At 30.5% G+C, this 23,904-nt stretch overlaps 1 protein-coding gene across 4 annotated transcripts in view; it reads right to left on the bottom strand.

Moving 5' to 3' along the window:
- Window positions 1–23,904, bottom strand: part of LOC108916920 (segmentation protein cap'n'collar) — a 96,991-nt gene that overhangs the window by 18,695 nt on the left and 54,392 nt on the right. For all 4 annotated transcript variants that reach the window (XM_018723251.2, XM_018723252.2, XM_018723254.2 and 1 more), the window contains exons 4-7: window positions 6,034–6,191; window positions 4,435–4,683; window positions 793–1,057; window positions 468–595 (exon numbers count right to left, since the gene is read on the bottom strand). In XM_018723251.2, coding sequence (XP_018578767.1) covers window positions 468–595; window positions 793–1,057; window positions 4,435–4,683; window positions 6,034–6,191 — 800 coding nt within the window. The remainder of the gene's footprint in view (window positions 1–467; window positions 596–792; window positions 1,058–4,434; window positions 4,684–6,033; window positions 6,192–23,904) is intronic.

Raw genomic sequence — 23,904 nt, 5'->3', positions numbered from 1 at the left:
AATTCAATCTTGAGCTTCTGCCATTGCAATTTAATTTTTTTCTAATGTTGGAAGTTCATTTTTAACATAAAACCGTGAATCTTCTTACGAATCACATATTTAACAATTGTCACTTTCAATTTTTTTTATTGCTTTCACTTTGCTTTTTGCCACTATCACACGCCTATGACACGAATGAACACACCTCAGCCTCTCAGCTGAAAACCGAGACAGGACGGGATTCCAAAAAGTCAAACTATACAGCCTCTTGCACACGATATAATCAAAGACGATTATATTAGGCGATTCTAATAAAAAACGCAAGCGCTGGGTGAATATATTAATGTCATGCGAAATGAAGGCTACATTGAAATTTCCATATAGAGAAGATGCGTTAGTTTAGCAAATCATGAAATAGTAAAAACTGCCATTTAATTTATTTATGACTCTACTGCCTACTATTTTCGCACTGCAGCTATTCTTCTTACCTGATAATATACTACATCATGAGAAGGTTCCAGCTTGTAATGTGGTGCGGTGCTGGGTTCACCCATCGGTTCGCTACTATTGGTGAGGTTCATCGACGTTGCTACGGCACTACCAAGATTAGTGCCACCTGCAAAATAAATTTTGAGTTATTATCTTTGAATATATTCATTCACTAATGTGGTTAGTTCTGAACTCGTCTTGTAGATGGCTCATGCATAATGAGCCCATTTATTTAATTGTTCTATTATACCTCATTTAAATGATACTAGCTCCGGGAGAGTTATTTAAATAAATATAGAGTATTTAAACAATGGTATTACTTACCTAAATTACTATATGGCACAGTTGCGTTTATATCTCCCATAGGGGGAGTTAAAGTAGCGTTATGTAGAAGCACGCCTCTGGCTGTCTCGGCACTGTAGCTCATTCCGTGAGGGTGAGGGTGACTATAATTATGAAGAGCAGGATGGTGATGGCTGAACGGGTGATGGATGCCACTACTGTCCGCCGGACTCGGAAGACTTAATAAATTAGCCAAGTCCTGCCATCTTTGTTCCATGCTCACTGTCCGGACAAACGGCATTCGACTCTGTAATAAGTTGAAATAAATTCCACAAAAGAAACGCATCGTATTCACCGACTACTACTACTATTACACTAAATTATTACTATTATACTAAACTATTTAATAATTATTCTCTAAAAACGGCGTGTAAAATATTTGCTTTACGCACTAGTGCGAAAAAGTTAGGTTAGGATTTTACGAACGGAGCAGGCACATTAACAGGATTCTTTTGAACCCTATATATTTCTAAGGCATTTTTAATAGTACATACGTACATTTAAAAAAATTAGCTTCTTGTATCATTGTTAATAAAATAAGTACACATTTTTTTAACAATGAATGTGCATAATTTTACATTACATTTTTTTCTTTATTGAAAATCAAAATATCTCAAACAGTTACTGTTGGATAAATATTTTGATTATGGAAAATAAACCTGATTATCAAAAGAAAACAAAGGACAAAATCTCAATAATCTCTTGATCTTCTGCAATTGACATGACATAATAGTTCAGTTGGGGCCAGAATGCTGCCTCAATGTTTATCTAGGGGTAGCTTTTCGTGAGAATGTATATCTTTTGAAATCAGGAGACCCACTGTGACAAAAGTCTTAGCTTCTACCTGTGCAGTTAAGTGTTTTCTTTCAGGACACAATTAGGCAAACCACAGTGTAACCTGTAGAGACCTCATGTATAATTTATAACCTTACACTTGTTTGTATTATTTTTCGAAACCGTGAATAATAACCATATGAACAGCAAAGAGTGTACTGCAAAGGATTTTTTAAAATATTAAGTTTCTGCTTGTATTTTTTAATAAAAATAGTCACGAGACGCAATACATGTTTACACTATTCGAAATTTGTGTGTTTATAGTAGAAAGCAAGTAGAAAGAAAAAAATTAATTTATTTATTTAATAATAATTAATTGTTGGTAAAGTTTGACACAAATTGTAGTTCTCAATATAAATTACAGTCGATAGTGCTACAATTGCGTAAAATATTACTTTTTTCCGTGTGTACGCACTAGTGTCTAAAAACGAAAGCGATGATCGAATGATTCGCAATTAAATAAAAGGTACTAATTTGCGCAAATAAATAATTACAGACAATATTCCACCCCCCTGTAAAGCTGCTATTTATAGCTGGTAAATGTTCGACCAAATATATTTCTTTAGAACTTTCAAAATATTGAAAACATAAATATATATAGTCTAAAATCATATTAGCATACAACCTTCAGTTTCTCAATCAATTGTTGATATATACTCGTCTACATTTTATCGAATCAAAGTAAATATCTGCAGAGAACGAATTGGAAAGGCGTCCAATTAGGCGACCTTGGAAGAACCACAAATCTTAATAAAACAAAAGTTAAAACAAGACCACAATAAAATAATTTTCTACTTGGCTACTGATTCTGAAATTATTAACATTTCAAATCGATTACTCTAGATTTTTTGTGACATGACCAAGGTCAAGATTACCCGAACCAGGACTTTATCCTTCTTTGGAATACGTGCTGGAGAAAGTAGATGGAAATAGTTAGAAATAGCTCGTGCGATAGTTCTATGAGTGAAAAACGGAACCGAACACGCGGGCTGCCTACAAATTTAAACAACACCGACTAATGTATGTTATATTTTATGCAATAGTCTATAAAGTATTTCATTTTTTCAATGTGACATATTAAAATGAAAACAAGTTATTTTTCACGTTACTGTGTAAAATATTTGGCAATTTAAGATCGTTTGTAGAAGAAATACATAAATGACCATCTTTTACAAATATATTTCTCTTAATAAATAATCCATTACTATTTACATAGAGATCTCTACATTAAAAGATAAATATTTACCTTTCAATTAGATACATTCTCAATTCAATTAACTAATTACCAGTATTACGCACAACTGCACTGCAAAAAAATCTCTAGAGCTCAACATTTTTTGTCTAATAACAATTTAAATTCCAAACCGCTACTGCACCAATTGTACGCGCAAAAGATAATAACATTTTTTTACTTAACACCGAGATACAGGTGTGTTCCAAATTTGATGTATCAGCGTTGGTGGCTAAGTTAATGCAAGAGGTAGAACAGGGAAACTGTGCAGAATATGGAAGATTTGGAAACATTCGTAAAACATTAAATTCCCCACTTTTGTCTTATTATCCTATTTTTTAAGAAGGAAAATCGTAACAAAATTACGTTACGTTCCTCTAACTGCAATATCCAATCAGTTAACAAGAACAAAATAGTGTAATATCAATATAATTCGCTTATTAATGTAATTACGACAATTTAGCTATACTTAAGTCCGTTTTTTATCTGGTTGGTTCTGTCTAGCGGGAAATAAAAATATATACTCTCTAATGATGTGTATTTACTGATTACCAATTAAATGTCAAATGGAGGTTAGTGAAAAAGGCCATTAAGAAGATACTTTTCTTTTCGCTGCAAAGTCTGATACAAAGTATCACGTTTTTTGCGACGGCTTATATAAAACACAAAAACGTGTTAATTTAAAGTCCACGTATTTGGAAGTAGACGAGGTAACCGGATCTCCTATAAATTAACCTGCAGCAATTCATCCATGACAACAACTGATGTGGTTACCGCATCATTTGGTGATTCTTTATGTTTGAAATTGTCTGTTTAGGGATTAATTTTCACTGCAAATATGATTATATTTTTATACCGTGAACTGCGTTGTTAAAACTACAGGAATATACGAATTAACATCGTTATTAGCCTACTATATCTATATTTTTTTAGTTATGGTTGAAAATTGAAAATTTTCTACTATTTTTCTTGGTATGTAATTTATTTGAGTTTGTTTTTCTCTTCTTCCAAGAAAATTGCAGTGGCATCACTGCTTTACGAGTAATTGCTTCGTGTTGCCAGATTCATCCACTAAATTGATAGATATTAGTAGTTACTGGCACATAAATTAAAAAAGTTATTTTGGCCAATATCGTCGGACCCATAAATATTAATTCAGTTAGTTATCAAAGGTTTCAAATTTTAATTGGTATTTTAAGTGTCGAAATTACTTTTACAAGTATCTTCTTCAGACGAATCTAATTTGTTTCAAATAACTCAATCTGGCAATTATGGTTCTGTCAATTATCGAAGAGACCGTAGCGACCTCTAGCGGAAAACGCTTTATATAATTCTACACTTCCATTTTCTTTGCAGTTGAAGAAAACTACCCCATTTTGGGGTAGCGTTTCATTTGTTACGAAGAACTCGCAATATTTCAAAATAATGAACAAACTGAAATCAAACTTGATGCACAAGTATTTAGATTTTTCTAGTACTCTACGTTAGAATTCAGAGTGCTTGAAAGGAAAACCTTCAGTTTGCCATTGGCAGTACTGGCGACATTGGTAGCTACTTACTTGGAAGGCGGCCCTGTGATGAGGGTGGTGGAACTGCGGTGTTTGAATCATGTCTGCGAATAAGCTTAGCTCGTCTTCGGTGTCCTTTGCGACCGATGCTGCCTCAGGGGAAGATGGTACACCATCAGCTTGGCTTGAAGATTCAGCTTCAGCGGCTGCTGAAGGTGAAATAGCGGAAGTGTTGGCAGATTTTACCGATGTAGCGCCCAAAGAAAGATTTTCTAAATCTTTTAGGTTTATAGTGGTGTCCTGCAATGAAAAAACACAAAAACCACTTAATTTTTTATTGCATTTTGGTGTGCGCGATCGTGAATGATAGATCAATAAACCGGAAGGTCAACACACTTTCTTCAATGTACAATAAATAGTTTAACATACCGCGTTTTTCATTAAGAAGGGAAGATCTAAATATAGAGACGAGTCAACCGGGCCTTGAGCAAATGTTGTTTTCTTTAGTTCTTTTTTTGTTATCCTGGTTTTTTGTCTCTACAGCGGTCAGTTTAAAAATTTTCAAAACCTTTGTCCAATTAGGTTGAAAAGAACAGTAAACACGTCTTTTATTACAGCAATTTCTAAAATAATGTTCATTTTGGGCTCAACGATAGAGAGCCCCGATTACACTTAACTGGCGGATAAGTGGCTACAGTCCGTTAAAAGTGAGTCCCTGAAAGTTGTTTTCTCCAGATACCTCCGAAATTGTTCAAGATAAAATAACATTCAGTGGCGGCTCGTGGAAATATACATTGGGTCGGCAGATTACCGGAAGTCAATAAAATATGTTGTAAAATTGTGTTAAGTTGCTTAAATAAAAGTGTCGTGTCTGTGTATTTATCATCTTTTTAATTTAATGAATGAATTAAAAACAAGAAATATCTCATACTGTAAAAATAATACGCAGAAAATGTTTCAAAAACAATCACGGATACAATATTGTGGTCTTACTAAATTCGTCGTCGTTAAATTTTCTTTTTTTGAACAGTTTCGGAAATATCTAAAAACTTTTAAGGGCTCACCTGTAAAGCACTGCAATAATAAATGAACGCAACGCGCATGCACTAATCAAGTACATCTCCGGTAAATCCCCAATAAATCCTGTACACCTTTCTAAATTCCAATAAATTCCTGGTACATCTCGGTACGTCCTCGTAAATCCCCAAGAAACTGTAGAACATCCTCATAGTCCCCAAGTAAATCCCCATGTTCCTCAATGCGTTTTTGGCAGCTTAAATCGACTTTCTTCCTTTTGATGCCAATTGTTTAGAATAGATAAATCCAATGCATATATAAGTTGAAAAAAAGCTACTTCATTCAATTTATGTTTGGACATCTCAGAAATTTGGTTTGGACTAATTGTTTTGATGTTAGAGTAAATATTTTGACGTGACATCTAATCAAATTAACAATATAAGAAAATACATTCTAAACATTAGAATATACCAAATATTAAATAAAATTGTTCCAAAGAACCTGCAAAGTTGTAGTAAGCTAGTACTTTACTTAAGATGAAAATAATATTGGAGGTTTTGAAGATCAAAATTCGAAACTTATTGTGAGTTTTGCAGTATGTTTAATAAATTATTTATAAAAATATTTACTTACCTGAGACGTTTCATCATCGAGATCAACGAGACGAAGAGCTTCGTCTAAAAGGAATTCTGGAAGGGGCAGGGAAAGATCTCCTAGTGGCAAATCACATGAGGAGCCGCAATCCGCTCCAGAAAGGGTTTCGTCTAATTCTCCTTTTATCACATACTCTCCTGAAAAAAAAATATTCAATTCAAAATATTATCCAAACGCCCAACATTATCATTCACGCATTAAATTCCATTCTTAGTGCATACTGGCAGAATTGTGTGGGGGAGGGGTTGTATATTATTATTTTTAATTAATTTTTTTAATTAATGTGATACATTTATTTTCAGCAGGAATTTTGAGCACGTAATGAATTATTGAAATGGATTTTACTAGAAAACTCATATAGCTCATGCTATTAAAATCTAACAAGAGTACCTTTTTTATGCAAAATATGATAAATTTTCATAATTTCGGTTCAGGAAAAAATTGTAAAATTTGACCCATGGTTCCGCATTTTCTTACGCCCCTGTAGCAAATTTTGATTTGTATATTATGTCGATTATTAAGCCTATAAATAGTAATACAATCCTAAAATTTCGCGAGTTAATATTAAACCGTCTTGAAGTTATGCAATAAAAACTGATTCCTGAGTTACCCCTTCAAGGGGCTGTATCTCCCTTAAGGACCACCACTGACAAAAACTCTACTAAGGTTTTCATGATATTTCGATATGTTTTACATACTCTCCAATTTTGAATACTTATTTCGTTAACACCTTGTATATTATATTTATTCACATTTCCTTATTTTTGCCTTAAATATATAAATTTATCTGAATTGTACTCTCGAGAAAATTAAACAAAAACATAACCCAAATAATATGTAATATATATGTAATTTAAAAAACTGGGAAATGGATTTTAATAATTTATGAAAATATCTGTTGTAAAAATACATAATCACAGTTTACTTCACAAATCATCGAAACAATGGTGTTTTTCATGTCAAGAATATACCTAGGAGTAAATAAATGTACCTATGGGCAAATTTATTACTTTCGGTCTGCATCATAATATAAAATTTAATTTAAAGAACATGACGGATGCGAATATCTGTTCACACCTTCAACCGAATGTTTTGTTTTTATTAAATGGTGAACCCTACTCAAATTTGATCCGATCTCAGTTTTAAAAACATATCTCGACGACTTTCCTTCGACACCGCCTTGTTCAAACAACGTACTCATACTACACAAAAATTCTAATAATCATATGTACAGTGTATATATACATAAAAAAAAATATGAATAATTGTTGCCGTGGACAATTTAGGCGACAGAACTATATTTACTTGCAGAAACTATTAGTGCTGGAAGATTTTTTAATTTGACTGTAGGTAGGCTAGAACTAAATATTTTGCTACAGTTTCGAATTAAATTTTTCTGTTCTTTCCACTATTTCGGCATAATTATTTCACATCTACACAATTAATAATAATACATAATTATGAACATTTCTTACATAGAAACATTGTTGCAATATGATTTAAATAGAATTAAAAATTTTGCTACAGCTTCGAACTAGATTTTTCTGTTCTTTCACTATTTCAGTATAATTATTTCACATATACACAATTAATAATAATAATAATAATAATAATAATAATACATAATTTTATACATATCTTACTTAGAAACACTGTTGAAGTATGATCTAAATAGGAATTAAAAATTTTGCTACGATTTCGAACTAGATTTTTCTGTTCTTTCCACTATTTCAGCATAATTATTTCACATATACACAGTTAATAATAACAATAATAATAATAATAATAATACTAATAATAANAATAATAATAATACAGTACATAATTTTATTCTATTGTAAGATAATAGAAACATTGTTGAACTATGATCTAAATAAGAATTAAAAATTTTGTTACAGTTCTGAACTAGATTATTTAGTTCATTCCACCATTTCGGCAAAATTGTTTCACATATACACAAATAATAATAATAATACTAATTTACATAGAAACATTGTTGAAGTATGATCTAAATAGGAATTAAAAATTTCAGTTTCAACCAAAACAAGTGAACAAATGTTTAACTAAAGGCATTTATTTTTTTGACCATGTTTTCTTTTTGTGAAAAGATTGAAATGTGGGTATTAATTAATAAGTGCGAATAAACATATTAAAATAACTCGTTAGTACAGTAACAATGAATCAATGGACATAGTGATAATATATGGAACCGCTGATGAAAACTGTAAGCTACCTGGGCAACTTTGTGTAAATACTTAATATAAGCAGAGTTATCGATGGAATTAGCGGTTCCAAAAATGTTTAATCGTATTTTTGTGGTAAGTCAATAGTTATTAAAATAATAATCCATTTGAAAAACATATTTCTGTAAATCGAAACACAGGGTGTGTGTAACATTTTTTGTTGTATTGTACAGTGTACGTGTACGTATGCTGTATTTAACTCTTCTGTAACTTTTATCTTGTGACACCGTCGTTAAAACTCGGAAATCGCTATTTCTGACATACAGCAAAAGAAGGAAACGCCGTTAAGGAAGCGTGAAATTGTCCGTGACGTTAGAGGAGCATGCGTCTTTTGAATATTAACCACCACTGGCATCGCTATATTCAATTGAAACCAATATATTAACTAATTAACACAGAAATAGCATCATTAACTAAACAATGCTTGATAGAAATCTAGATGGAATAACGGTCAGCAATGAAATTAGATTATTTGTATTAGAAATAGTTGTGCATCTGTTCAATTATCCAAGTACGACGGTACGGTTTTTTTCATAGGTGTATCCGTGGGGTTTTAAGGAGTGCAATACAAACATACTTTGAATCAGGAAATGCTTAAAATTGAAGCTACACCATAAATACGATTCATTCGAAAAACTTCCTCCTTTAAAACGTTTCTGTTACAGATCTGGATGAAAAATGTACCAGTACAAAAAATTACTTAGTTACAGAATCAAATACAAAAAAAACCCAGCTGCTCTGTTTTAAAATGAGATTCGCATGTTAAACTTGTAACGTTAAAATTTTTGAATGTCAATTTAAGGATGAATGACCAAATACAATGGACATCTTATGAATCTATTTAAATATTAAATACTTTAGTTTTATCTGCACATGCATAGACGTTGTAAAAAAAGCAACAATAGGCTCGGCGTGCGCGCAGTTAAAAATAAAAGAAACATCAATACGGAATTTTTAAGCAAGAATGTAACTGACAGAAAACTATTCAACCTCGACACAAAAATTGGTTATTTTCCAAAACGAAGTACGTTGTGAATTTTTGTATTATTTTAGTTTACATTTAAATTTTTTAATTTTACAAAAACGAAAATTGTACAGGGAGAAAACTGCTAATATATTTATGTCTATATTTAACCCATATTTCTTTCAATAGATATTATTTATATTAAATCAAAGGGTCCTGGTACATAAAACCACATTTTCAGGCAGAGTTTTAAATATTGCTATTATTTGTTCCCATATTTATTTAGCCATACCCATATACAGGTCTGGTCGCCCAGTTGAAGAATGCGCGCGCGGGCAAACCCCGCACACACAGCCGTACTGGGCGACCGGCCATAAATTTCAGTTGTCGACAAATTGCAGTGCAGTGCAGCAATGCGAAATTTGGTGTGATTCAGATAATTTTAATTTATTATAGGCACCTTCTATTACCATTCATATTACAATTGCGAAAGCGAGAAATAAGAGGGATATTTTGTCTACTAATATTATTACATGGCATTTTGGAGACCGTTTGAAACGGAACAAAACGACATACCGCCAGACAATTTTGAATTAGTAGAACCGATTGTTGAAGAAACAGAATTAGAATTTGAAAATAAAGATTTACAGGTCAATGTCAACGTCTCATTTTAAATATTTAATATTGTTTAAAAAAGGAAGAAATTGAAAAATCATATAATGAAATTATAAATAGAACTCACATATTAACTAAAGTTCCAGTGTCCACAACTTTTCGTGTTATTAAACAAGGTGTTATAGATCAGAGTAAAGAGGAAGCGAAAACAAAAATTTAAAAAGTTAGGTAAATAAATGTAGTAGATCAGTAATAGGAGCTGCGGTAATGGGAGTGTCAAAGGTATATTGAGGATTTCAAAAAGAACAGAAGATCGATTGATCTGTATGATTATTCAGCAATATTTCTCAGTTCATTTCTATCATTAAATCAATGAAATTATCAATTTAATTTCCAATGGAAAAACCTATATTTACAACAATTTTAACGAGGAATACTTAATAGAGTACAGTATTGACTAAAAAGGTATATTACTGATAACGAGATATGGTTTTCTCCATATGAATTTTTTTTATTGTGGTACAGGAAATATAAATAAAGGACATTTTCGTATTATTAGATCCATTAAGAGTTCTTGTTACGATATATGGCTAAAATTTAGTATAAATAAAATATTATCACAGAACCAACGTCGTTTGATCCTATTAGTGAAGTTTTTGATTTTTTTTTTTACTTTTTCAGATGTGGCAAAATATCCAAATCAAGGAGTAAACTGTCTAACATGAAATAGCGTCGATGTGTGCTTCAGTTTTGACAGACTTCTCGGCTCTGAAGTTCACTAATGCAGGGTTATTACAATCAACTTCTTTAAGAGTCAGAGGGTATGCGAGAATGAAACAATGCCAGTTCTTCAGCAAAGACGTCGTCCTTTTCGACCACGATACCCCTCATAAAAAAAAACGTGAGTACCATTGAATATATTGCATCTACCAACTTAATCTAGCAGAAAAGTTTCACGGCTCTTGAACTGAAAATCGAACGTAATCAAGTGCATTGTTTTTAAATATTGCCACTGCAAGTGGAAAAGCTTGCCGATGAACAGTCGTATGATCTCGCCGATCTATTTTGTAGATAAATAAATAAAATACCATCACTTCAACCGTCATACGAACTCGTAATTTTGATAAGCGAAGCAGATACATTTTTAAAAATATTTTGTTGCTATTATTAGCTCTTATAAAAAAATTGTTTATTGAAATTTCTCAAAAAATGGAAAAATTGTAGCAATTTTCTATATAAACTATACTAAGCAGTGTTACAATCATGTACATTTTTACTATACATTTTTTCAAGGTGTGTTAAGCTAATCCAATTTTTTTTAATTCTCATCAATTTTGTTTAGCATATCTAGATATTTATTTTCAAAGATCACAATACAATTAAATCAACATAAACAATTAAATAGGTACAGATTAAATTTAGTTTATAATTTAGTTAAATTTTTTTGAAAAATGGTATTAAGTCATCACATAGAAGTGTTTTTGTCCACATGTAGCTTTTGCGCCTTTTATATTTGATTAGATAGCTTTAGTTCTATCAGATACGCAGACGTATTAAGAATTGTTCTTGGTACCGTGGTTCTGAATACTTGTATAAAATAAATTACAATATAAGGATTTGCTTGAAAAAGAAAACTGGAAGATATCAATACGGTGTCAAAATTTCCTGTTAGCTGCAAACTGTAGTAACATGTAATGGAATAATAAGTTATAGTCATCTTTTAAGTGTCCCCAAAGTCGGTTGTTGGATGGACTTAAGTATTGTTTGTATATACATATTTTACTTCAGTATTATACAATTTCCTTCCTATTCGTATGTGTTGCTTTTGTAATTTTAACTAATTATTTAATTAACTTTACTTATTTATTTCATTTAGTAGCAAAATAGAATAGAATAGATTTAACAAAATTGTAGTCAGTCGTATTTAGTATAAAAATTATAGTCAATATAAATATAGTTGCGCATATGTATATAGAATTTAAATTGCAAAAACAAACTTTCCAACGGTCATAATTTTGGATCAACAAAAAAAATTGATATGAAATGTACAAATAAGTGTTGACATAAGGTAGCACATGGTATTATTGGATGACACAGAAGACAATATCATCCGGACCAGCCGAGTGATGACCGTGCTTGGTCCAAAAAAGTGGTAACTCACCGTGATTTTCAAGAAAAGTGCATGCACAATTACCCCGAAGCCATTATGGAGAAATACACCGAGGACACAAAAACTAATTCCTCAACACAAACTCAAAACCCACTGTCATCTTGACGCAGCACTTGATATACAATTACACTATGAAACAATTGTTTTGGAAATGATGACTGGCCCAAATTTAATGGTAGTCTTCTGCGGAACCCGTTGCGCTACTAAGGCCTCATCTACCTGTGTTTTGGCTCAACCCCCCACGCTCACCTTGGATAAAACCAAATTCTATTGGCCTGACCTTAACTGTTACAATTTTTATGCCCTCTGCCAACCCCATTAAAAAATGGCTGACTTTCGGGAACACGCGTTACACTTGAAAAAGGGAGCGAAACTCGCACATTTTAGAGATTCCAGTGAAGTCCGAAAATGTAGAAAATATACTCATATCGAAAGAAACAAACAAACAGAAAATTAACAAATATACCTTAGAAAATGAAAAAAAAAAAAATTAATACATACTCAACAAATTTTAAAAAGCAAATTTTATAACTACTTTTTAATTAAATCGTAGTATCATACAGGGTGTCCTACTTGAGACGGATTCTTCCCTAGTTTTGGTAATATCAATTAAAATATTTCTTCACTTAAATGAACAAATGTTGATGGAAGAAGAATTTACTTAATTCAAGGTTATGATATGCTAATACAGATAAATAGAAGTATCTTTGCATCAAAGATAACGATTTTCTTCTCTGTATAAACTTTATTTTCACTTCTCATATTTTAAACAATACCATTTCCTAAATTTTTTTCGATATCTCCCATATAAATATTTAACAAAATATGATTATTTCAAAAGTTGATCACCATAAAATTTGCACCAAAATTTTTATTTGTGATTTTAGAAAGAACTTTTTTAATCTTAATTTTTGCTCGTCTCAATCTAATAAAGGCAATCTGAATATATAATATTTCTGGTTTAGAAGAAAATGGCGTGATTTTCGGATTTTCTAGCTAAATAATAAAATAATAATTAATAATATACAAAATCAGCAAATATTAATTCTTTTTGTCAAATTACTAAGAACATTATTATGGGGTTAAATTTACTCAAAAGTTTTATATAACAAAGTTGTACTGTAATAAAAATAAAAAATATGTAGAACTTATGTTAAAAATAAAAGCACTATCATTAAAAAGATCGATATAAAATCAAAACCTGGGATTTTACAATTTTTTTAATACAGACTATTTCTCGTGAAAATTAAATTTACTAATTCCTCGTATTTTTTATTATAGTATTGTTAGTTTTGGCCGATTAAGAAATGCCATTTTATTCTAAATTAAAAAACTGATCAGCGTGTTTACGGTGCGCTTATTTCGCTCCAAATCGTAAAAAAAATCCTTTTATAAATCAACATTTTCAAACAAAATAATTTAATTTTTTTATCATTTTGTAATTTATTTAAAATAAATAATTGTTACTAGAATTTCATCAAATTACAGAATATTTAAAGAAATATTCCAGATTTTCTTCAGTTGAAATGCAAATAACTTCTTACAAAAAATATTTTCAATTTTTTCTTAATGAAGTTAAAATCAATAGGAATATTGTTTTCTTAGTGGTTTGTCAATAAGTATTAAATTCTGCATAACTCTGTCCATTTAAGCTTTTCTGGTTGTATCGTCTAGTGGCAGCACCTTATAAATAAAGATAAATTACAGTGAAATTGTTTCTGCGACAAATTGTAATTCGAAAGTGTAGATAAAAAAATTGTTCGCAAACTAAAACATACATAAGCGAACTGAAATTGGAGAAACAAATTTGGTTAATTTGTTGTTCTCCAAGAAAGACAGCAGATATTGATACTAATCTGCATAAATGTAAGCATTAGTTACGCCAAGTTATATAAATAAGGAGAAATTCAAATAATCATACAATTGTTAACATGTTTGTGAAAGCATTCAGACTATTAATAATACTTATTGCATTTAAATGCAACTGCATAAATTTGGAAAGAAAATGAATAATACAATAAAAAGAACTACTTAAAGGAATTAGCTGTTGCTTTGTTAAACGAAGATAAGTGCGTCGAATTGTTATTTAATTATTATTACTGATCGGATGAAAATTAAAATAAATTTGATAAAAACAACCCATTTCATTTTTTTTTTAATTTGGCACGCAAAATATTACTAACTAATCATTATATTTTGCTTTTAACTAGAACAGATTTCATCAGGAATAAGAATTCCTTACTTAAACATTTTTTGGGCTAATAAAGATATAAAAAACTTTGAAGCTCATATCATAAAAAATACGTTCGTTATAGGATCAGATGACATTTAATAGAATTTTAAGATCAAACAAACTGGTAATTCCTAATCTGAGCTGTTATCTTATATAATCGGTATTATAGGAAAAAGATTTAAATTTCAGATACGAAGTTTTGTCACTGTATCTAGATACATATAAAATCTCTAATCTTCTACTGACTACTTGGCCAAGTTATTGCAAGTAAGCACATCATGTGACGTAACATGCAAGGAAAATTCGGAAAAGTTGATTTCAGGATTTGATTTGACAGAAGAGGACGGAACAAACCACAGATGAAATATTTCACTTGTGGGAAAGAATTGTTAACACTGGAACTAACTGCAATTATTCCGACCAATTGTCATCCTCAATGACGAATCGCCTACAGTTCGGAACAACCGGAACGAACAATTTTGTTAATACCTAAAAAATATGTCTTGAATACAGATGGACGCGGCCTTATAGGTCTGAAAAAAGATGTATTTAACGAACAACGAACAGTATAAAATACACATTTATGAAAATAATTATAGAAATATATTTCACCACATCTGCGTTTTTATTTACAGTTCTTTACATGCGCAGTAGCAGTTCTTTATTACATATGTAGCTTTTACGCCTTCCTTATACATTCTGTCAAAAAAGTCTCCTTCAAATAGGCTTCATTTGAAGCAATACACTTTTTCCAACGAAAAACCAGACCTCAAAGCACTATTTAAACGCATATTCCGGTATGGACTTCTATTTTTCAAATACGTAATTTGATTAAAAATTAAGTTGCTGTTTTAAGAGATTCATAATAACTAAAATTCGAGCTAAAATTTAAGCACAACGCTATCTTTGTACTACAAAATCCATACATTTTATTTTATTTATTTCAAAACTGGAAAACAATTGTCTTGAAATTTACTAAATGTTTCACAATCGTTGCTTACATTTTTTCCGTAGGACAAGTCTGCCGCGTGTACACGGGGTATGCATCAGCAGATTAAGCGCTGTTGTCACGTTGTGATGAAACTCCCCAATATTAATACTCGCTGTATTTTGAAAATTGTTAATCTTACACCCTTGTAATATACAACTTTTTTGTTCATTTATGATTATTCTATCTCATGCTGAAGTAATGGCAGTCAAACTTCTTACACCCTATATATTTTTAGTAATCCAAACCGATTTCAATAAAATTTATAAAGGTATGTAGTTTCCGTACAAAATTTAATAAATAATAAAATATATTTTTAAAGGTTACGTAAAATCAGAAACGGTAATATTTTTTATACAATCAATTTGTGAGGAAATTAAGATCTTAAAGATTGGAAATAGATCTGTGACAATTCCAGTAAAAATGCAATTCAAACCATTTAAAAACGTAAAATATATTACAATGTAATGGTACTTTATTATTATGCACTGACAGAAATTTATGAATTCCATATATTTTTACATTTTTCAAAAAATGTTTGCAACGTCACTGGCAAAGCTTGGCATCTGCTGTTACTGGGATATATAAATGTATAGAATTGGGCCAGACATGGTCCTTTGGGGCACCCCTGTAACCCTGAATTATGATAAATTGTGATATACGATTATGATAAATCTCCATAGCGCACACGCTTATTACTAGTTTAACAGTTATTCACTTATTTTTTAGAAAATATGTATTGAAATTATCAGTGAACATCAATATTTTTCCTTACTTCTTAATTATTGAAAATAAAACTATATTTAATTTTCGAAACATTAGTAAAAATATCATATGCATTTTTTTTTATTAATTGGAAATAAGTTCGAAAAAGTAAGTTTTTAGCTCAAATATATTTATACAGGTAGTTACCTAACTGTTTCATACTATTACGTACTAACAATAAATAAAAAATCCTCTTTTTTTAATCAATACTAGTGTGGCAAAGGCAAAAATATCAGTACATAAACTGAATACAAAAATTTTTATGTCAAATGAACTTAGGAATACAGAAATACTTTTTAATGTGTGACATGTTTGTTATTTATGTCCTACTCCAAATGAAGACATTTTTACTGAAGTTAAAAATATTCCTAGCTACCCTGTCTACGTTCTTCAATGGTCGCACTAACATTTAGTAATAAATTATCTTTCTGAAAAATTTTAATGCAAATAGGTGTATCTGTCCCTCACCTTTGACGATTTGCGATGGTTATGCCGATTTTAAAGATCGTAAAACGAAAGTAAAAGTACGCGACAAAACCCCAAATCATTTGCGGTTCACTGCTATTCATCCAAAGGGTCTTAAATCCTTTTAGAGTTATAAATTAATACAACGAAAGAGACATCAATAATATAAGTGTAGTGTCAAATGATTTTTTCATTAATAGGTTCGTCCGTCTGTTTATGTTGATGAAACAGAAATTAGAATTAGTGAATATGCTTGAGAAAACATTCTTTTGAATACAATCTCTTACAGGAGTACAACAGATCGAGCAAGTTCATTGTAACGTCACATTTCTCACAATTTTTTTTTAATGGTATATCGATGTTTTATTTGATTTAAATGGCAATAATATCCATTGCAATCCATCAAGCTATTATAAATAACAAGTAACTCTCGACAAGTGTATAGACAAATAGCCTACTCATTCATTTTTATTATATGAAAGGACGGACATGAATAAGACACATTGGATGTTATCGTAAAAATGATTTCATGTGTTTCGACTTTTATCACTTCAATTAGTAGTTTTCATTCATAAAACAGCAATTGTTTAGAAGGGAGACCCTGAAATAACAACAATAAATTCTGTTTATATTTAAAACAGCTTTTTCCAGTCAATTCTCGAATGTGTAGAATTTAATCGTTTGAGTATATTCGATTTTTTTGTATGTTTTCTTTGTACGACGTTTTACGTTACACTATTACATATTTTATATATTTTTACTACGTTGGATGTAAATATAATAATAATTACACTAACTTGGTTTGGCCCAACCAATCATGTGACATTATATCCAGTGTACTTTGCTAGCCGACCACAGTATTTAAATAATTTGTTGCGTAGTAACGCGATATAATATTTAAAGTATCGAATGTGAGTATATCGAGTGAAAGATATGTAAATACAGAAGTCAACGCGATTTTGTGTAAAGTATATTTCATAAATGATTCCAAGCCACGTGATTAGTAATACAACATTTGAATTTACAACTTATTGGTAATGCGTGACAAATTGTGGTTTTTGGAAGTTTAAAATTAAAAAAAAAAATTTTTTTCGTGTAGTTGAATATACAATGTACTTTTTCTGTCTCGGTAAAGTTACACAAGTGTCAAAAATATGCATATATGAAAGTAAAAGCAGAGGTAACATGTTAATTTTGCTTTGCAATTTTATTTTACATGTAAATTTACATTAATTAAGTAGCGCCAATAATTTAGTAATAGTACAACAAATTTTTATGAGTGTAGTTTGCAATAAACTATGGAGATTACGTAAGTTTTGCACAAACCGAGCATATAAATAAAAGCGATACAGCAGCTTTACGTAGAGTTTACTTGTTCGAGCCACGAACAACATGCAATTAATCTTTAATCAGTCGGCATTTGTGAGAGCTCACAGAACAAAATGGCTTCCAATAGCGGCATCCTTTGTGAGCCACTCTTTCTACGCATAAAAATGGCTTTCAGGCACAGCACGATATTATACTCATTTTATTTATTAGTTACGCCTAGTCTTATAATGAGTTATTAAGAAAGGGACTCGTAAAACATTAAAAATAAATGACTTATACCAAGGTGCATGTGGGTAATCCAAGTACCTACGTATATCTAAAAAAATTATCGACGGGTGGATTGTTAATTTAGTATTTTATTTCAGCGCAGCGTTTCTTCCCCACGATATACGGGAAGATAATTATTTCTGTGAAAAATACGATTATTCATTTAATTTTCTTGATCTAAGTAATTTCTTGTGTAACATTTTTCCTATCGCCAATATGGTCATTTTAAATATGTTTTATGCTCGATTTATTTGAATCAAACAAATCTGATCGGTTATTCTTTTCGTAAATCTTAATATTATTGAGCAAGAAATGAATTATGTATGTTACGATACTCATCCTGATGATGGACATATTGTAATACGCGACTGTCGGATAGTCGACAGTTGTTAATAATTCTTAATATTATTGCCTTTATGTTCAATGATTTTTGTGCAAATTTGAATCATTTACTCAATATGCAAAACTACACTAACGCCGAAATAACCGATATGCACTTCGTTCATGACAACTCTTCAGAAGCATCTCAAATATATGCTGAAATTTATCCTCAACGTATTGCTCCTCATCACATCTTATCGCGCAAGATTACGTGAAACTGGATCTTTCAAGAAGACAATTCAGTGCGAATTTGATTGACCAAGAACAGAACACCAGTCCTACTAGTCGTTTTGAACTTTCTCATTGGATTCTAGAGAAGATTAGGCAAATCCACCTAGATTGAGTGGAATGGATTGAATAGATTTTCTGAAAGCAGTACTTCCTGAAGATATTCCTGAGTTCAGCTTTGGGTCTTTAGCCCATCTTAGTGTACGAGCACGGCAATGCTTAAACGAAGCATATTCAACCATTGGATAGCCTCTTTTAGACCTGTTTTAGCCTCCTTGAACACCAGATTTAAATCCTATACATTTTTGTATTTAAAAACTTCTGTGAAGAGTTGAGAAACCGCAATTATTGACCGATGTGCGGTAACTCAAAATTATTCAGGAATTTTTGACCGGATACGTATTGCTTCGATGTACAGAATCTTGTGAAATGGTGGAAGATGGTAATTCCCACCATTTGTTATGGTATATTATAGTTTTCCGATTTTAAGGTGTTTTTAACTGTAGCTCCATCAAGGGATAATAAATAGGCTTGTTTTTTTTTCAGATAAATCAAGTTATTTGAAGCAGATTTTTAAAATACCATATTAACCATAGAAATAAAAAGTTACGTAAGAAACACTTGTAGTGTTGATTACTTCTACTCCTTACAGCCAAAGGGGAAGATCAAGAAACTCGCCAATAAATACCTTTTCCATAGTAAGAAAAAAGTACGGAATTTAATTTGTTAGAAATTATTTATTTATATAAAAACAACATATTTTCAGTGAAATTATTATTTCTATCAACAAGATTGGTGTTAAATTACATGAGGTAAGCTCCATTTTCAATCGAAAGTATTATCTTTGGGATTTGACAGAAACGACTACTGACGTCATACTATATTTTTACAGAAACATACCCAAAGTTTTTTCCTGTTAAAAATATTTCTTTTTTCTAATAAACTTTTACTAGAGAAATTTCTCTGCATTACTTCCCATTTAAAAGTTATAAGCAATATCGTCTTAAAGAGTCTCGAAAGAAAAATTCCACCAAAAAAACACATTAGCAGTGGAAGGATCAAGTACTCGTTGGAAAATAACTGAATGTTCGTTGTTTAACACCCATTAGATCAAAATAATTTTCACTGCTCTGTTCAATGTCAAAGAAGATTCGTAACTTCTGGCAGAAAATGAGTAGAGTCCTTATTGTGAACAATTCATTTTGGTGACATACAATATTTGCTCAAACAGAACTACTTTAAATTTTGAAATCATCTAAACCGAAAAAATACATTAATATAACTTATTAGTGTTATTTATATAAAAAAGTACTCATCAACGTGTTACGGACAAAACCCACAATGGAAACTGGAGAAAATCCTTTCAGTCATCGTTTATTTCACGGAAGAATTAGAGAGCAACTTATCTCGATACTTCAATATCTACATCTTCAAGCCGGTACCCTTTTAGCATAATTCATTCTTTATTGTATTAATTTTTATTATCTAGCTTAACAAAAGAAATTACCCACTTTGCATAATGATTTGTTAGTAATACATTGACAAAGGTCAACGTAAGATTTACAGATGAATATAAAAGAAACCCGAGATATTTTCTTTCAAACGATTACGATTACCCGTAAATTTTGTTTCAATTTATGTATTACAGAAGTTTAAGTAGATTACGGTCAAATAGTTTATATAGTTTCCAATTTTTTCTCTCTTAGTTAAATAATTACATGGCTTTAAAAACAGTTGGTAGGTTTGTTTTATTCTTTTCAAACACAAAACTTTTAAAAATTTTGAAAATAGATCTAAGGAAGTGAAGGTAAACGTATTTTTTTTTAAACCAAGGCTTTTCATTGGTCTAATATTTACGAGCTACTACTTTTAATTATACATTTTTTTTAAACAAATAATACATAATTATTTTGAGTTTTTGAGTTTTTCCTAAAACAAATTATAAAATGTTTAATTTCACTTTTGTCTAAAAAAAAAATAAAAAAAAACTTAATTTTTATAAAGTAGATGTTTTTTAACTAAACCGGTGATTTTTAAAAACTATAATCGTAATTTTATTGCTGACAAAAGTATAAAAAATTCAAACATTAATTAAACAAATTTAAAAACATATTATTAACTTTACCAGTTCGATGTGACAAAATGACTACAGATCGAACTCCGTCCCTTTTTTATTGTAGAATACTTAACATATTTATATATATTTTGATAAATCTAGGTAAAATTTTTCTCAGAAACCATTAACTAAAAATTACGTTAAAAGACATGCCAATCTCGTTCTTTGCCATTTAAGAGATTATAATCTAAAATGCGGTTAGAAGCTGTCTTAAGTACTCAACCCTTGTGATGTCTCTAAACATTTAACTTACTGACTATTGAAAGGCAAATTTTTACACCCGCTTTTGAGTACTGGCGATTTTATCCACTTAAGTGTTGTTCTTGACTCCTTTTATCTTCAAGTACAGGTATAACTAGTATTCAAGTACCCAGATCCTAAATAAATTCATAGTTTCACTGTTATAATAAAAAACGTCTACTTAATTGTAGAAAATGAACTTTTTCTTTAAAAAATTTGAGGACGAAAACTGAAAAAGATACAATGGTTGCTTTATACAAAGTTATTAAGTAATTAATTTCTTATGGAACTATAAAAAAAAATACTAAAAACTGCCACGAATTAATTGTTACAGACACTAACCAAACACTTTACATTCTCGATTTACACTTTAGGATGATTGTCAAATTCCGACGCGTCTTACTATTAAGACAAAAAAAAAATGTAATTTCTTACTAATATGGAAACAAGTTTAAAACGAATGACTTACCAAGTGAACTAAACGAGGGAAATAGTCGGAAATTATATAAAATTGTCCTAATTTGAATTGTAATCTTTTGATACATATCTAATGTGATTTTTTTTAAACATTTCTATATTAAAATTTAAAAAAATGTATATTCCCTTTGACAAAAAGGAATTCATACTCGAATTTATCCTGGTAGTTAGGCAACCGACGGCACCAGGACATAATAAGTCAAAATAAACAGTTGAAGCTTTTAATTATTTGTAATCATACATGAGAACATAGAAATTAAACTGAAACTTTGATTTGTGACTGTATATGTAAAAAATTCACTTAACAATATGATGTTTGAATTGTTTATAGACCTTAAATTCCCTTATAGATTTGATTTGTCGAATGGATAAAAAAAATATATGAAAGTACAAAGCTACATACTTATGTTTACGATATCAAAATATCTTTCGAGAGGTGATATCTTGGCAAAATGTTATTTTTTAAATTAAGTTATAAGGTACTCAAAAGATAAATACAAAATTATTTATAGATCAATATTATTTAATAATATTATTATTGTAGGAATTTCAGATTCTTAAATATAACAAAAGAAAGAGAAAGAATTCAAAAGAATTTATTTTTGTAATACCCTTTCAAGTAAATTAAAAGTGATATAAACTCATTATTCTTGCAAGAATTTCCAAACAAATATATAGAAGAAACTTATTTGATGACTTATTTTGACAATATATTAAAAAGTAAATAAAAACTCATTGTAGACAAGAACAATTTAAGACAACAAAGCAGTGTTTCCAATAGGATGCCGAGAAAATATCTTTCTACGAGGAATTTACCTTGATCAATGTGTCTGTGCTTTTAAATAAAATTTAAACGATACCAATAGTTAAAATGAATATTAAAAACTATTATCGTAGAAATTTTCAGTGCTTAAACGTAACGATGAAGCGTATTAGGTATATATGCTCAAAAAATTCACTATTTCTTATATGAAATATATATGTACGTACAAAATCATAGTTTTCGATATGTGATAATGGTACATTCAAACTGCAATGCAATTTCTAATGGGCTTGGCTGTCGCAGTTGTAAATATCATTTTTAGAATCTTGCTGCCCTGAAAGTTTATAGAAGATTCTGAAAACCGTTCCAACCCACCAAGGGAATAAGATGTTCGATTTGAAAAAGGGAATAATATCCATTATTCAGGTTGAAAATAATTTGACCAAGTCATGCTGCAATACCCTCGAGGGTATACCCACCTATCATTAATCATAAATTTAGGTATAATATAAAATTTTTGACATTTGAAATATGCACCAAACAAAAAATCATTAATATTTCATAGAGGTCCCATTGTCAGCCCTAATGATCCCCGAGTAAAATGCAATGAAATAAATAGGTTCGGCGTTAAATCCCCAAGATGCATTCTGCCATCGGCATACCTTGCAAATGTGTTTATTCCTAAAAGGTGCCGGATATATCCAAATATCATGTCCTTTCACAGAACACAACAATTAATAGTAACTCTCACACTATATAGTTCACAAAACATTTTATACGAACACATAGAAAGCATACTTGGCAGGACGAAGCGTTCACTACGACTGTGAGATATGAAAACCGGTAAAGCCAATCAGAATAAAGGCAACAGAGCAGTTCAAGCTAATATGGCTGCCATTCAGACAATGGGGGCAAGAGAAAGGGAACTTGTTCACGGACCAGAAGGACTGCCATATCGAGTGGAGACAACACCCATTTAACCCCAACTATGATAGCACGACAGTGCAACTTTAGAAAAGTCTCGTCTTTTTCCCTACAATTAAATACTCCCGAACCTCCATAATAAATAATAGATTCTTCCCTTGTCTAACGTAAGCAGTCAGCGTTCCTCTAAAATTGCTTCTCTGCCATTAGTCATCGTTAATAAATCTACAAATTAAAATTACAGTGCAATAAAAAAATATTAAACCACACATTATTTAAAAAATACTTTAAAACCAAAAACATAGTTAAATTAAATTAATTAACATTAAACACCACTTCCTTCTACTCAAAGAAATAACTGATAGCTTCAATGTTTACATTATTTGGACGTTCAGAACTAGTTAAAAAATCCCTCGATAACAATATGATTTTGAGAGGCGTCTAACAATAGGTAAAATTTTGAAAGACCTTCAGGTTTCAAAGCCCTAACCATAACATCTTGTCTTCTTTTACAGGTCCAAATTTAAAAGTTAATCCACTTAAAAAGGTAGCACAGAGTTATCTCTACATATACACTTAATGTCAACAGTCGACTTGATGTTGAAGAGCTTCTTTTTCCATTTTTGAATTCTTTTAATAATACAAGACTGATACACCCACCTAGAAATTCTCTGAAAGCTAG

Source organism: Anoplophora glabripennis, unplaced genomic scaffold, assembly GCF_000390285.2.
Source record: "Anoplophora glabripennis isolate ALB-LARVAE unplaced genomic scaffold, Agla_2.0 scaffold2, whole genome shotgun sequence".
Classification (NCBI taxonomy): domain Eukaryota; kingdom Metazoa; phylum Arthropoda; class Insecta; order Coleoptera; family Cerambycidae; genus Anoplophora; species Anoplophora glabripennis.
Note: the sequence above shows the minus strand (reverse complement) of the source record. Positions and strands in the feature narration are given on the sequence as shown.